Below are 17,242 nucleotides of genomic sequence, written 5' to 3' on the forward strand. Positions count from 1 at the left end.
TCTAATTTAATCCTTTTAAAAATATTTCCATAACTGATGCAATGCAATTCTAATACCATTCTAGGTTGATGGATTGCTCTTTTCACATGCCACTTACTTTATTTAATGACAAAAAGGGTAAATCACTGTGGCCAGCTGAATGATGGCCACAAGAAAAGGTGGGGAAGGACGTTAGCCAACTCAATGGGCTCCGTCCCCACAAAGCAACACGACCTCAGCAGAGCCTTGGCAGAGGAGAAAGGTGGGGAAAAGAGGAGTTACCTACTTCTGTCTCCTCAACCTTCAACCCAGTGTTTTTGCCTCACACCACTGCTGTCATCAGCTGCTGTTGCTGCTTCCTTACTCTTGAATAGACCTGGTAAACTTACAAGTGACTGGAAGGATCTCTCAAATGAGAGATAAAATAGATCACACTGAAGATAGGAACCGTTTAAACACGAGCCAGATCATTCCAAATTCCCCTGTCTGGGCAGGCCCTAAATCTGCAATCTTATACTGTACATGCTAACCTGGGAGAAATTCCTGTTGAATTCAGTGAGGTTTACTTCTAAGTAGACATGTGTAGGATTACAATGTATTGGGAGCAGAAGTTGTTCCTAACTTTAGTTTTATTTCACATCTGTCACATGACTGAATGATGTCTACTGCCTCATATTTAATCCTTCAGTTCCTCAGTTCAATTCATAACTTCAGCAAAGGACTAAGATTTTTGAAGTTTTCACAAACACTGGTAGATAAATAAGTCATCTAAATTCAGTGAAGCACAAGTATTAGATCATACACAACTTTTTGTGCAATGAACATTGCACTGGATAGCATGCTAGCACAAAATCTAAAAATGCACAAGCACACCAACACTGTTAAAGACAGGCCTTAATGGGGTTTTGGTTTGTCATTTACTGTTTGCCTTTTTATTATAAATCAAGTCCAAGGTGGGCACATAAAAATATAAATCACCACCAAAATTTTAGAACTATCTAAAAATAAAATTTTAAAAATCAATGAAGGGATTTAGGAATCCAGAGTAAAATGTGCCATCTGCAGTGGGCTGCAAAAAGAGTTTATTGTTAGAATACATCTTAGAGTATAATCAGGTTAGAATTCTGAACAATTCTGGAGCTAATCTAGCAAGTGCTTTATTAACCAAACACAACAGTGATGGGAGAGTAAATTGCATTGAAGTGACGTTTTCTGAACTTTCCAAATATACACATACAATTGCAATCACTGGGCAGAGTGGACAGAATACACAGTTGTCTATTTACACTCCCAGATCCCTCTTCTAAGGAACATGAGACTACATTGCTTAGACAGTTCCTTTTATCTCACACTGCTCCCTGTCACTATCAAAGTAAGTGCTTGTTGAGAAGGATAATTGATCAAAGTCATGAAATGTTAGTCCTTGGAAGAATTTTAGACTCTTAAATTTTCTTTGCTTTTATGTGTTTGTTATTATATCCTTCTGATCAACAAACTTTGAAGGTAGAATTCTTGCTGGAACCATAGTTTGTTGGTAAAGACAGATGTACTGTAGCTGCTCTCCCCTCATCCCTTTTTGGTAAATTATCATTTTAAAACCAGGATTTATCATATCAATGTATCCAACATATCAATGTATCCAACTTTTACTTGAAATAGAACAAGAATGAACATTCCTGTTGTAACAGACAAAAAAGTGTAAACTTCCTACCTTCCCATTTAAGGTATTTTGGACTCAGTTTCTCAATTTCCCAAGAGAACTAGTTTCTGAGATCTATAACGTTTTCTTTTTAATTTGTCTAAGAAAATAACATTGCCAGAAGTTGCTACCAAGTACAAACAACAAAATAAACTGTAAAGTTGCTAAATAAGATCATTTAGCCATTAAATTGAGGGAAAATTGGATAATCCAATCTGATAAAGATAAATAGTAAGTACCGTATTTTTCAGTGTATAAGACACGCCCATGTATAAGATGCCTCCCACTTTTCTAACCCAAAATTTATTTCTTTGCAAGAAAGTGGAGGGGGAAGGCAGGGATCAAAGTGCTTTGATTCCTGCTTTCCACTTCCACTTTCTTGGGAAGAAAGTGCTTTCCCCCTCCACTTTATTTTCAAAAGGCTGTTTCCCCCCCTCCACTTTTTGCAAAGAAAGTGGAGGGGGAAAGCACTTTCTTCACAAGAAAGTGGAGAGGCAAAGCAGGAATCGCTTTCCCCCTCCATATTCTTGGGAGGAAAGTACTTTCCCCCTCCCCTATCTTTGCAAAAATCTGCTTTCCCTCTCGCAAAAAGTGGAGGGGGAAAGCAGCTTTTTGCAAAGAAAGTGGAGAGGGAAGGTACTTTCCTCCCAAGGAAGTGGAGGGGGAAGTGCATTCCCCTTCCACTTTCTTTGCAAAAAGTGGAGGGGGAAGCAGGGATCAAAGCCCTTTGGTCTCTCTCCCCTCCTTACTACCATGTATAAAATGATCCTCAATTTTCCTCTAATCGTTTTCAGAAAAGTGTCATTTCATACATGGAAAAATACAGTAAAACCAAAGGTTTGTACAGGTTGGTAGCTCTGTAAATAAGAAGCCTAATTTTATTTAAATTATATAAAATGCTACTGTAGTGTATCTTTTAAATAATTTTAAATACTTTCAGTCTCAAATGTTGAAAGTTATTGTTAGGTAATCTTGTTGATGATTTGTCACAGCTGTTATTGAGCACTCTGATGGCCATTGGCTAATAAACTTATCTATCTAACGTTTTTGTGACTCAAATTGTGAAGTTTTAGAAAATACAATTGTAACATGCACTTGTCTTTCTTTGATTGTCAAATTACACTCCATATAGAATGGTCTCTTATCTCATATGCTCAAGGCCACTTCTTTATCTCTCACCTTAGTCAGCAGTTGCTGGGAACCTTTCACACCTCATTCATATCCTCTTTTACTCTACTGATACGAGACTCTACTTATTTTCCTTCTGAGAGAGGCCAGAGGCCAAGTCAGCATTCAGCAGTTTTGCCTTCTCTCACTAGCGCCCAGATTTAAGAAAGTCTTGAGTATGCACCAGCTTTCCTCTTCCTCAGCATCACAAATCTGAAGAGGACTTAATCATTTCCACTCAGAGGTCCACCTTGTTAACCATTCATCCTTGTTAGTGAGGATCCGCGTCAGGCTTGCCGATTCCTTTCTGCCCTTCCCTCAGCCAGGGATTTCTGCCCATACATTCTTAATAGAGCTGGATTTCCAACATTTATCAGAGTAGTTGAAGACTCTCATTACAAGCATCACTTTTCTTTCAGCATTAGGTAATCTGATCTAGATGCTATCCAAAGCTTTGGTCTGGCTAGAAGGACTATAGCAGACACCAGAGGAATGTCATTGTTGTTTCTTCACTCATTTTTATCCAGATACTCTCCAGCTGCATTTTATGATCTAACAGATGAAACTCCCCACAGCTGTACAGCTTGTTAACATGCAATGCTACCAACCATCCCCTTATCTGATTCCTTTTGAATATGTTATCCTTCAGTCACTACATTCCAGTCATGAGTTCCATCCCATCAAGTTGTAATAATGCCTGTCACACCATCTATGCTTTCTTGTGCTATGAGTTCAATCTCATCCTATTTGTTTCCCATACTTTGTACATCTGAAACTATGGGTGAACCCCTTCAACTGCTTGCTTTTGTCTCCCGTTCGTGAGTTCCTGTATCGCCATCCCAGTTCTTGATGTATCACCAACACTCTTAACTCCATTACTTAGTGTCTCCCAGTCCTCTGCAATACAGTCTCCCTTTCTGGCAGGATTCAGTTAAAACCCCTTGTAAAACCCCAAACAAATATGTTCTTCTCACACACTAACTAAATCTTTAGTTATGCCTAGAAGTATGGAGAAAGCCACTACACCTTTGGAAAATTAACATACTAAATTCTATCCTAAACACGCTATCAGTGTTTCCATGTAAAATAAAAAGGTAGCTGGCATTATCACCTGAAGACAAAAAGTGTGATGTTTACTATTCCTGCTTTACTGTCTCCACAGTGCTTAATTTTAAAAAAAAAGAGTAGGAAGGTATTAAAAGGCATTCTAGGGAAGTCCATGTTACAGAGACCAGATCCTCCACATTAATACATTAAGGATAGCATTCAGCATAGATTGTGCCACCAAGATAGATGAGGAGTAAGAAAGACACTCCGTTCAAAGTTTCCCTTTAAAGTGCTAGCATGTCAGGATAGTTTATTTAAGGTCTAAACTATGGCTACCCAAACAATTGTTGATGCTTTGATCTAACTTGGTGAGATCTAGTTTTGTGCTAAATGAAATAGATATACTTTATTCATAGGAATGCTTCCCTTCTCTTGAGAATAAATAAAATAGTTTACTGGATCATGGGCAATCCATCTAATACAATGGAATTACATTAAGAAAGAGTGTTTTCTATTCTGTGAGCCTTATCACTGCTCTGGGATAGGCATACTTGGCTAGACAGCCAAATTGGAGCAGGCTGTAGCAGGCTAAATAGGATTGCTTAAAGTCATGTCCAGGTATAGCATGCCATTTGGTATGATCCTTGCATCCACAGGAAAGGATCAGGTGCTTTCAGGTCAGGAAACCACACTGCACCTCAAGCAACCCCTTTTTAGCTCACCTCTCTTCAAAAGGAAAGAAAAACAAACAACAGCAACAAAAACAACAAGATCCCTCTCTTGGTCCTCTCCTGTTTCCACCTCCTTAGACTTTCCCCCCTAAAAGGTACAGCACAGCAGCGTTGCCCTAACTAGGCTTTAGAAATAGAATAAGCTTTCCTTCTTGTTTCTCCGCCTCCATGGAGGAGCAGGGGAAGTTTTCCCAGTATCATTAGGCGACAATACTAGAACATTGAAAACAAACCATCTGCTTTGGTTTGATCCCAGCAATCGCATGCCAGAACCGAACCAAAACAAAGTGATCTTACCCGCAGCTAAAAAAGAATAGCTCCTGACAGGAAGACAAAAAAGTATGAGCAGGAACGCTCTGCTGTTGGGCAAGTTCCCACTAGCACTTACGTTGTGTGGTCACTGGGAAAAGAAGCAAACTTGCCCACCCTCAGAGCAAGCCAAACAGCAGAAAAAAAATCTCATCTGGTTGCATCCTTAGTTTTTCTTTATCAAAGAACTGCAACCTTGTTCATGCTATAATGCTATCCTTACAGGAGTAACTGCTTGAGAAAAATTCTGTTAGGATAAATTGCAGATCTGGTATTTCTGAAAATTAATTTTGACAAAATTAACTTTTGTTTTCTGTAGAACAACACATTAAGCAATCAGCATAATATATCTTGGTTTTTGTTTATTACCCTAGCATAGAGATTATCATTAAAACAATTACTTACGTTAGTTCACTCAATAATTCTGTATAAAAGCTTTTGCTGTATTTGTTCTGCACACAACGCTTATGCCCTGAATTCCTTAAATGCTGCCGGATTTACAAATGCATAAAACCAGGGCTGCTCTTGAATTCTACACAGCAAGAGCCAGCATCCTGTTATTTGCACCCACTGGTGTAAGCAATAGTGTAATTTAATGGGAAATTGTCCCTAGATGAGACTTCAGCACTTGTATTTTTAGTGACATGGTGCACAATGAGAAATACAAGCCTCAACTTCTTAATGAGTGGCAATTCGGTGCTGAAATTTACCCAACTGGACTTAATGTTTTTGTAATCAATTACATTTTCTAGGCACGAAATGTTTATTAATAGTTGTTTTTTCCAGATACATGCTAATCTGAGAGCTGAGTTGTTGTTGTTGTTTAGTCATTTAGTCATGTCCGACTCTTCATGATCCCATGGACCAGAGCACGCCAGGCCCTCTTGTCTTCCACTGCCTCCTGGAGTTGGGTTAAATTCATGTTGGTCGCTTTGATGACACTCTCCAACCATCTCATCCTCTGTCGTCCTCTTCTCCTCCTGCCTTCACACTTTCCCAACATCAGCGTCTTTTCCAGAGCTGAGTTATACCTCCCCAAATCTCTTCTTGTAAACAATCAAACAAACAACGTTTCTGTATGGGACTGCTGACTACTACTTCCTACCCCTACCTTTTGTACTTTGATGTTATGCTTATTGGAAAAGAACATTGACAGTTCTGACCCGTTCATCTCCTTGATGGTCACAGCTCATTTAGTGGCTGCCCAGCACTGGGAGGCCTCTGACATTGTTCTTTTGGATGACTTGTTTTGGGGACATGGCCTTATTGGAAAGGCTGACTGGTGAACCAAAGTTGGCAAGATAGGGGAACGAACCTTCTCTATATGGGTTGTTTTTTTTACAGGACAGATGGCTTTCCTGTGTGCTTGGTGATCAAAGATACCCCCCCCCCCAACTCCAAGTGCTGATTCAGAAAGACGCTTAAAAAGCCTGCAGGTTAGGAACATGCCACACTATTCACACTTGGTAATCTTTTCTTTTCTTTGTTATGATAGATATGACTTGTTGGATATAAATTACCTCCACAATTGCCATTCTACTTTCAATACATTACTCAAGTGCACAATATGTATTTTTCCATACAGACAACACACGCAAACATTTCTTCCTTCTTTCTATTCCATAATCATGTTTCCTGCCACCTGAGATGGCAATCTTTTTTAAATTAGTCTCCCAAACTGGATCTTAGAAATGAACATTTTATTATATTTCTTTCACCTTTGCCTTCTCCCATAAGACCTCTGAAAGGTAACCTGTCTATCTGTACAGACAGGATTTTTAAATGCTATAGAACTATACAGAAATACAGTGCATAATAGAGACTTCCTGGGCTTACTTTGGAAGGTGGAGATCAGAAGGCTTTCAGTGGTGTCTCCAGATATTTCTGTATCAGCAACGACTGTCTGTCCAAGACACACTAAAGAGTTTACCAAAAAATATCCCAGCTAGAGATGGACGCAAAGTACTTTGCGTCCCTTTGTCATAAGTAGTCTGTGCAGCAGCACAGCTGCCATGCATTTCCTTCTCCCTCGCTGGCTCACCCTGATCCGCCGGCAGGTGCTGCTCCTTCCTGCCCTGTCGCACCATCTTCCAATCCAGACAGGAGCCCAGACTTCCCTTCTCCACCTCCTTCAGCAGCTGGCCACTCAAAGGTAGCACTGCTGGAATCCCTGCCCCACCTCCTCATCTGAGCGGCCAGCTCCTGGTGTAGGTGGAGAAGGGAAGTCCGGACTTCTGCTGGGACTTGAAGATTGCAGAACAAGGAAGGAAAAGAGCAGCGTGCACCGACAGGTCAAGTCGGTGATCCAGTGAGGGGGCAAGTAGGGAGGGAATGCAAAGCAGCTGTACTGCTCCACAGACAGCTTGTGATGAAGGGGCACAAAGTACTTCATACCCATCTCTAATCCCAACCAAATTTAGGCAAGGAATTTCCTTGTTTGCCTCTTGTGGCGATCCCCCTTTGTGTCCTTTATACCTCTGGGCTCCACAAAGGTAAATACGCCCTTTTCACTGCCACCAGGTATTATACTAATACCAAATCAAATCCCACACACTCAGGAGCTGTCACCCCAAAGGGTCATACAATTTCAGGAGACAAGGGTTTTAAATAAACATTCATTTATTATTGAACAGGATCATAAGTATAATCAAATGTAACTGTGTTATATATTCATGTGTGTTAAATCAGGTGTTAACATATATCAGATCATGTCAATATTTCTTTTGATAAACTGATGAGATCATTCCTGCTTGTCCAATATATTTTATTCTTTCAATTTCTTTTCTTAACCCTTTTTGTTACTCCTATGCCCTAGCACTGTTTCAATAACTTCTGGTCCCTAACTCTCTCTGAACCTATCTCTCTCTGATTCCAACTCCTAACTGTCTTTCCCAGTTGTTCCAACTGTCATTCTGACTCCACCCCTCCTGCTCCATCCCCTGATTGACATGCAGGAATGACGTCATACCTTGGGCAAGTAGGGAGGGAATGCAAAGCAGCTGTGCTACTCCACAGACAGCTTGTGATGAAGGGGCACAAAGTACTTCATACCCATCTCTAATCCCAACCAAATTTAGGCAAGGAATTGCCTTGTTTGCCTCTGTAGCTGGGTTGGCCTTGAATATATGCCTATAACTTTGTGTGTTATGTGGCATCAAGTTCCTTCCAACTTACAGTGACCCGATGAATGAATGATTTCCAAAGGCCCTGTCATTAACAGTCCTGCTCAGGTCTTGCCTACTAAGGGCCATGCTTTCCGCTACCACTTCAATCCATTTCATGTTATATCTTCTCCTATGCCTACTTCAAATGTTCAACTTCAAATGCTCAAATGGCAGTATCTTTTGCAGTGAGTCTTCTTGTGATAAGTGAGAGTATTCCTCTCATTGAACACGCACACAAGTGCCCCCTCACAGCTCTAAGAATTTAATTTCCCTTACCGTTTAAAATCATTATTTATCAAGAACTGCAAAACCTAAGCATGGGAGAAGGTAAAATTGATAGGTGTGTGTCTGGCAAAGAGAGGGCTTCTGTCATACACATCTCCCACTGCTATCTCACTCTCCCCCACCCCTATTACTCAAGCGTACATCAACGCTGTGTATATGAGCTGATGAGGGCAGTAGTATCCCTATTATTAGAAGGCTGAAAGGCTAACAAAGTCCCCTGGTTAGCTAACATCCAGATATCTTACCAAATAAATATCCTTATCTAATTCCTAAGGACCGTAAGTCCCAGATAGTGTGAGGAGCGGGTAGTTCAACCAGCAGCTTGAGAAAACCAGGGGAATCTAGATCAAAGGGGAGGGCTGTCATCTGTGATGGATGTATAATGCTGACCCTGGACATGAAACAAATCAATCAGCTGGAAGGCTTGCAAGACCACAACGTGCAAAGAATTTACTGTGACAGAATGTTGGCTCTAGTGCAGTTGTGGCATCTAGGTGTGGTCATGAATATTCATATGCTATTTGCATAGACCATTGGGAGTGCTGGAGGGGCAGAGTCATAAGATATAAGAGACTCGGCAGAAGGAGGAGGAGTTTAGATAGAGTTTTGAGATTGAGAGGGAGTTTAGGAGTTTGGGTGGGAAAGTGGTGGTTAAGAAGGAAAAAGGAGAATGTTTGTTTAAGAGTTAACAACATTGCTTGTTCTGTCAACACCTCTATCAATAAACAATTTCTGTTTGGTTCTTTTAAAATGCCATATTGCCTGGACCTCGGTTATTAATAATACGTATTGTTGATGTAATCAACTGGTGGTAGCTGAGGGGCACGTAGCGTGAGCTCTTTGTTTGGTGAACTAGGCAGGGGCCAAGTGGAATCACGACAGCAGGAATGCCAAAACTTTGGCACAGCAGATGTATTGGAGTACCTCTCCCATAGACCGTTAGCATGGACAAAACAGACTATGGATTCTGGAAGCTGTGGTCCAAAACATCTGGAGTGCCAAAGGCTCACCACGCCTTCCCTAGTATAGTTCCTACTGTAGCTCTGGCTCCCCTACTCACGTTCCACCCTGTGAATAAAGAATGATGCTCCTTACATGGATAACCCTTATATCATTTTTCAGTAGCGCCAGTTACAAGAATGTGTCTAAGCAACATTTTCTTTAGAGCAACCACTGTGGGAGATAAAGAAACGTTAGAAACAGAATTACTCTCATACTTATAACGTGTAAGAAGAAGTTTTGGGAGACTTACTTTTGGTGGTCTCCAAGCGCTCTTTGTCCAATAGATTTTAGCAAGGATTCCGGATGGACGGCCACCTTTGGTGATGTTTTGGGACTGCTGTCAGAATCTCCACTTTCCTCATCTCCCATGGCTTTAATGTAACTCCCACTCCTCATCCTTCTGCAGGGAATCTCCTCATCTTTACCACCAGCAGGGTATCCTCCCCATTCATCTTGAGGCACCTAGGACCGTATGTGACAACAAGCACAAAACCAATAAATCTGACAGTGCCATGGAACCCTCTTAGGAATAAACAACTAATACGAATCGCATACACAGTTACTGAAAAGTTATCATTTAGTCAGGCCATTAAGGTCATTGACTGTATTCAGTTGGGAAGAACATAGATGACTATTTGCCAAGTTGTAACTAAACTACTCAACATAATACAAAGTGAATAAATAAATGTTTTTTTTTAATTAAAGATGTGGCCATATCGGTTTTTTTAGTGTCTGTTTTTAACTGAACTGTTTTAATTGATGTTGGAAGCCACCCGGAGACTTTTGCAGAGTGTGGGTGGCATATAAGCCAAATAAATAAATAAATAAATAAATAAATAAATAAATAAATAAATAAATAAATAAATAAATAAATTTAACCAATATTGTACAGGTGAATGTAACAAACAGTATAGCAACAAAATTAAAAACGTGGTCACTATATTCTCAGACTTATATTAAGAATCTCATAACTTGTTTTTAATACTTGTGCATTTAAACTAGTTTAAACAAATCTAGTGTTGAGAGTTTAGATGAGTGAGTCCACAGCAAAACTGGGATTAATACCATGGTTCGCATTAGGAACAGCCACATGAGTCAACTGCCCCATTTTATCTCATCCGACCTGCACATATATTGCTCTAAAACACAGGTAACTTTATTTGACCTTCAGCCAAATTATCTTTGTGCAAACCATTTCATTCCTGGATGCTGCATTCCTTTGTAATTCAGTTGTGTCTTTTCCCAGAAGCCACAGCCTATATTTGAAGCTACCATCTCGCTTTCTCTCATGGAATCCATGGAAAAGCACAACCTCAATTCCCACACCAAACTGTGTTTTTAGCCAGCATTTCACCAAACCACTTTTGTCGAAATGTGCAAATAAATTTCAGGCCAAGGGGAAGAGAAGAATGTTGGATATTTGTGTATGAGGTATTTTTAAAGCCTGGGTGCTCATCTCCGCACATTCCCACCTATTGTCAGGGCTCACAGACCCAGAGTGAAGATGTTTGTATGGGTGCCTGCTTCCCTCCCAATCCCTTAGGACCTGCCTCTGTGATGACATCACAAGACCTCACCCCATGACATCATGAGCGGGTTTCCCTCTGACACCACAAGGAAAAAAAAACCTGGTCTCCGAATTTGGCCCTGAAGTCTGAGGCAATGCGATGCTGTTCTTCCAATATGACCCACAGGGTCCCTTCCCGCTCTGCAGTTCTAAGATGATGATGACAATGACGAAAGGGTGAAGAGTAGATTTAAAAACTCTTATTTTAATTAATTGTGTACAATTTTTGAAAATAAATGCACCGTCTGCTGCTCCATTTAAACCACGGCAGGTGTCTGGTCAAGAAGTCTTACGTGCAGGATGTCAAGGGAGGTCATTTCCAAACTCTTTTCCTTATTTAACTCCCCCCCCCAATAATTTTTTTCTTCCTTTTCTTTCTTTTCCAAAAAAAAGGGGGGTGACGTGAACAGCCCTGCCTAGGCAGCAGGTGAGCAAAGATTCCTGGGCTGAAGGGGACAGAGGTCTGGGAGGCAGAGAGAATGCAGGGAAGTCAAGACTCATGTCTCCAAAAAAGTCACCCCAATCCACTTGCCACCTCCTCCTCCCTTATACGGTGGGAAGGAATTGGGTGAGAGCCCAGCTCAGCCCTCTCCCCCAGCTCTTTCCTCTTTTTCCTCTCTGAATTGTATCAAAGGTGAAGGAAGATCCACAAAACAAGCAGGAGGAACAATGGACCAGAGGAGCTTTACTCGCTTTGTGTGTGATCAATAGCAATAGGCTCGGCTACTAAGCAGGACAGAGAGGCGATGAGGAGAAGGGAATGTGTGTGCAGATTCGGCTCTGAGACCAAAAACATAAAGTTGCCATCTACTTGCACATTTTTTGGCCATGTGCATTGCACTTTGCCCTGTGGGTGTTAACACCATACAGTATTTGATTCTCTGTTACCACAGCTCTGCTTTCTGAATTTGTTTCTACAGCTTCTTGGGGCTTTTCTCTCTCTTTTTTGGGATGTGCATGTGAGGGGACTACCTGTGCCAGTACATAATGAATGGGGAGGGAAAAAATGAAACAAAAGAACCCAAAAGAAGCCATCCTTTTGGGTTTAACGCAAGGGCGAGTGCATGGAAGACCCTGAAACAAAAGAAAAAGAAAAGTTTTTTTCTGGGAGTACAGTGGACCCTCGATTTACAGACGGCTCGACTTACAGACTTTTCAAGTTACAGACTTCTCTGGCTGCAAAATTTAGGTTTGACTTGCAGTCGGAGAATCGACCTACGGACCAGGAAAAAAACCAAAATGGAATAAAAACGGAACAAAAACAGCCGGTTATGGATTAATCGGTTTTCAATGCATTTTAGGTCAATGGAGACTCGACCTACAGACTTTTCGACCTGCAGCCACCGTTCCAATACGGATTAATTCCGTAAGCAGAGGGTCCACTGTAGCTTGTCTTGGTGTGGAGCAAGATACCTGCATGTCCACCTCTTCCTGTATGAGAAGGCCCTGTTATGTATCCCACCTCCCAAAGAACAAAACAGGATTTTTTTTAAAAAAAATCCTCTTTTTCTGTAATGGCACCTGAACTGTGTTACTCCTTCCTTCCCAGGGGAAGTCAGGTTGCCTCCATCCTTGTTGAGCCTTGACTCAACCATGAAAACTCTTATTATTTTGTCTAGGCATCGGTTTGTCAAGTTCAACCGAATTTGAACACACATGAAGAAAAGGAAATGTATCTTTTTCTTCTGCTGGAATCTGGACTTCCATATTCAGGCCAGCACATTAATACACATCTTTTAATTTGATATATGCCTGGCCAAAGCCTGCCTTCAATACATGACAGAAACTGAAAACAGAATAGTGAAGGCATGCCATAAAGACTCCATAGAAAATTATTACACTCACTGCATAGACATTTTTCATTTATGCACAGAGGCCTTTCCACTACTATTAAAATGGTGCCTCTCCCTTGAATACATTTTGATGGTCACATATGAACCAGGTCAGTTCTTCCCCCAGCCCATGCACAGCTTAATCAGAATCATTTATGCATCTGCCATCTGGCATGTAACTAAAAAATAAAGCATGTTTGATATGCCGCTTCTCCCTTAACTACAGTATCCTTCACAGCGCTAATAAACTACATAACGAAGCATCTCTCTCTCTCTGCTATTCATTCAGAACAGCAGTAAAAATCTGTATACATGTGCTGAAGACCATCAAAGTGGCTTTATGACTTGTGCAAATAGTTACTGGTGCTTGAAATTCCCATCTGCAGAGTTTGCATCTGCTAATTGGGAATAATTACCCTAATTACTTACTTGCAACAAGTGTGGATATCTTTAGTTTCTTAAAAAATGTGTGCCCCCCCCCGTACTGAATCTTAAATTCTTGCCTCTGCACTTTATGATACACATAGGATGCACATGTCCAAACCTCAGAAACTGAACCAGGAAAGAAGAAATGCCAGCATCAGGGCAGAAACAAGTGTGGTTTGGGAACACTTGCCAGCAAAAGGTTGATCACCAGTTACTCTGAAAGGAAAGGGCTCTGATTTATGCAGGCAGATACGCATTGTGCCAGATGCAATAGGCACATATTTTGAAGTCAGCAGTTTTAGCATGAAAATAAAATATCTGCAGAGGCAAACCACACTTGGGCGAATTCAAGAAAACCACTATCAAGGCTAAACTAGATCTACAGATGGCACTAATTAGAAGCAGGGATTTTTTAAGTGCTGAAAGTCATATATTTGTCATGTCGTTGTTATGTGCTTCCATATAAACGTACGGTGATCTTATGAATTCCTGGAGAGTCTGTGTAGTGTAGCATTGGCCTAGGAATCAGGAGACCCAGCTTCAAATGCATGTTTGGTAATGGGAACTCACTGAGGAAGGGTAACTACCTGAACATCATACATACCTCAACAACTGCATGACAGTCCTCATTAAATCAGAAGTCTCTCGAGAGTAGATTGCAACAAATTAATTAATGAGCTGCAGAAGTTCGTATCACTAGCAGCCTTGCTCAGATCTTATAAAGTAAAGGCCCCGACTTTCTTTATTGAATCAGCACCTCTTGTGTTCTTTCTCTTTTAGGACTGCCTTCTCCATTTGCTAGCATTAGTGTCTTTTTCCATGGGTCTGGACTTCTCATGATACGTGTAAAGTATGATGACCTTGTTTTAGTCATTCCAACTTCTGGCGAGCTCATGCTAGATTCGATCTAGAACACACTTACACTTCTTTCTGATGCCCCATGGTATTTATAAAGCATTCCTCCAAAACCACATTCCAAACAAATCAATCTTGTTCATGTCAGCTTTCATAACCATATATAGTAATGAAAATTACCATTATATGGGTGATCTTGGCCTTGATCTCTACTAATATACCCCTTACATTGAAGGTCCTTCTCTAGTTCTGTCACAGCTGCCCTCCCAAGTCTGATTCCTTAGCTGGAGTTTCCATTCTGAGTGATGATTGAACCAAATGCAGAAAAGGTTCAATTGGCTGGTTGTCAGCATCTAGTTATATCATTCTTCTGTGGTCACGTTTTTGACTTCTTAATGTTCAACTGTAATCCTGCTGTTGCACTTTCTTCTTTATCCTTCACGTCAAATCCCTGGTCTTTTCTGCTAGCAATATACTATTAGTAATATAGTTCCCAGTAAGCAGCAGGCCAACTTTTTTTAAAAAAGGCACACAGGCCAGAGTTCAGCTAGTCCAAGGCTAGTGGTGGCGAGCCTTTTGGGGCTTGTGTGCCCAAACAGGGGGAAAAAACCAGGGGGCAGTGTGTCATGGTGGAGGAACCGGAAATGGTGGCGAAAGGGGAAATCCCAGGCACAGAGGTGCCTTGAGAGCCCACTCCAGATCCGGCACCAGCACCAGCTGCTCTGGATCCTGACCCGTCACCTGTTCGGGCACCAGCACTGTGGTTAGAGCCGCCTGCTCAGGTTTGGCTGTGGGGGGGGAGTGGGGGAGTAGCGACCTGGCAGCTTATGGCTTGCAAAGTGGCAGAAAAGGCTATGTGTGCCTGCTGTGGTACGCGTGCTGTAGGTTCGCCATCACTGTCCTAGGCCATGAAGCCTTCCTGCCCAACTTTTCTCCAGGAGAGCACAATTAGATGTAGATCTGGTAGATGGAAGCCCCAGAATGGAGAATTCTGGGATTTGGAGTAAAACAACAACAACCAACCAACCAACAATGAATGGCAGATGTCTATAAAATACACTTTTGTGTGTCAGCTCTCCCAATTGGAAACCATTCTGTTTCACCATATTCTGCCCTAACTGTAGGCCGCTGCACAGTACTAACTAGAGTTAGCTTGTCACTGCTTTTGCCTCAGAAAAATAGTCAACTATTGTTGCCAGCTTCTAATTACAACCTGACCATCTCGTGTAGCTTGATTCCTAGTCTCTGTGTTTTGCAACAGAGGTGTAACAAAACAAAACACACACAAGCCTGTTCAGGCACTGATGTTAATGCATCAATGCTACACGTGCATAGGGTGACAAGATCATGCACATTGGCCCTGCTCACTATGTTCCCCTGTGCATTGGGCCTCGTCTCTCAAGCTGATGAGTAGGAAGGTTTGACAGGACAATCTACATGTGTTTGCTTGAACATGAGTAGAAAGTTTGATGCAACCAAAGATCCTACTTTAACAGGCTCTCTGATCATATACAGCTTGCATTAATTTCTGCTTAAATGCCAGATGAAAGTTTCTTCAGATACTGTCAGTGTAACGAGGTTGATGAGAGAAAGGCAATGCACAGGACAATGGAGGGGCAGGACCAATCTATGTGGGCACCAAATCCTACATACTTGCAGGCTTCATGAGTTCAGGCAAAAGTCTGTAATAACTACTATTATTGAAAGGCTTACTGAGATACTTGCCTGAATCCTACTGGTTTTGGAGCTACTTGTACCTAACTGGAGTGCTAGGGTGCATTTTGAATGCTGCTGGCATAAGACCAGGCATGCAACAGAGATGTGTTTCAATACCCTGTCAGTGAACCATGACAAATTGCACAAACCTCATGCAAACACCAATGAGATTCTGGCCTTATATGTAAAAACAAAATGTGAAGACTACTATCCTCTTGCCATGTAGTCTGCCCAAGGCCATACAGTCTGGCTCTTTTCCCCAGAGACAGACTAAGGAATTCAGCTCCCAACAGAGGCTCCCACTCTATGAGTAATCCAGCACAATGAATGAACGAATCATCCATCCATCCATCCATCCATCCATCCATCCATCCATCCATCCATCCATCCATCCATCCATCCATCCATCCATCCATCCATCCATCCATCCATCCATCCATCCATCCATCCATCCATCCAACCAACCAACCAACCAACCAACCAACCAACCAACCAACCAACCAACCAACCAACCAACCAACCAACCAACCAACCAACCAACCAACCAACCAACCAACCAACCAACCAACCAACCAACCAACCAACCAACCAATTATACGCAAGGGAGTTTCAATTCAATATAAAGAAGAACCTTCTGATGGTAGGAGCAGTTCATCAGTGGAATGGACCAGCTCAGAAGGTTGGGGGCTTTCTTTCACTGGAGATTTTTCAAGAGAGGTTGGGTGAGGATGCTTTAGCTGTGTATGTCCTGCTTGGGTAGGGGACCTGGCAACAGAACTCTTGGCAACCTCCCAATTCTATAATTTTGTGCTTCCATTTTATTATTATTAATCATTTTTTATTAAAAACAATGCCACTGCTTAGGGAGAAATACCTAGGCCAGGAAAACAAGAGTCTGTTTTTAGCATATGTGCATATATTTCATTCACTTCAGCTTGAATGTGTTTGCTTTTTTTTGCACTCTATATTCAGAAAAGATTACTTCAAAAATAAAATAAGTGTTTTTGCTATTATATTTCTCAAATATTAGAGGGAGTAACTGGAGTGGGAGGCAGAGCTTGCTATTTTTGTTCCCATTCAGTCTGTACGTACCTTTCTTTGAATGTTTTTATTTGCTTCCTCCTGAAATATTTGTAGTTACTGAAAGGCTGGAAACAATATCGGTATTGACTTTAGTTTATTCCCACATAACCACTAGCTGAGGCAATTCAAGCTGTATCCTCCACAATTGTTTGTTTCTAGAACTTGACTATTTCTTATTCCTCATGATCCCCTGCTACAATTTGCCGTGTCTGGCTAGCATTACATGTGTAACTCTTGGCTTGCTTTGCCTCCTTTTCCCCGAGGGATGGCTAATCAGACCTAGTATATTCAGTGGATGGGAAGGATTGGAAGACGAAATCTAAAGAGTGGGGCCAGATGAGATTGCCCTGAGCATGTGCAACTGATTAAGTGATGCGCCC

General features: G+C 41.5%; 1 protein-coding gene across 9 annotated transcripts in view; it reads right to left on the reverse strand.

Moving 5' to 3' along the window:
* DLGAP2 (DLG associated protein 2) overlaps positions 1-17,242 on the reverse strand; it is a 522,791-nt gene that overhangs the window by 83,798 nt on the left and 421,751 nt on the right. For all 9 annotated transcript variants that reach the window (XR_013542815.1, XM_078388888.1, XM_078388867.1 and 6 more), the window contains one exon: positions 9,634-9,845. Coding sequence is in view for 8 of the 9 variants with exons in the window: in XM_078388888.1 (XP_078245014.1) it covers positions 9,634-9,845 (212 nt within the window). In the remaining variant the exon portion in view is untranslated. The remainder of the gene's footprint in view (positions 1-9,633; positions 9,846-17,242) is intronic.

The sequence above is a fragment of the Pogona vitticeps genome, chromosome 1 (genome assembly GCF_051106095.1).
Source record: "Pogona vitticeps strain Pit_001003342236 chromosome 1, PviZW2.1, whole genome shotgun sequence".
In the NCBI taxonomy this organism is placed as follows: Eukaryota; Metazoa; Chordata; class Lepidosauria; order Squamata; family Agamidae; genus Pogona; species Pogona vitticeps.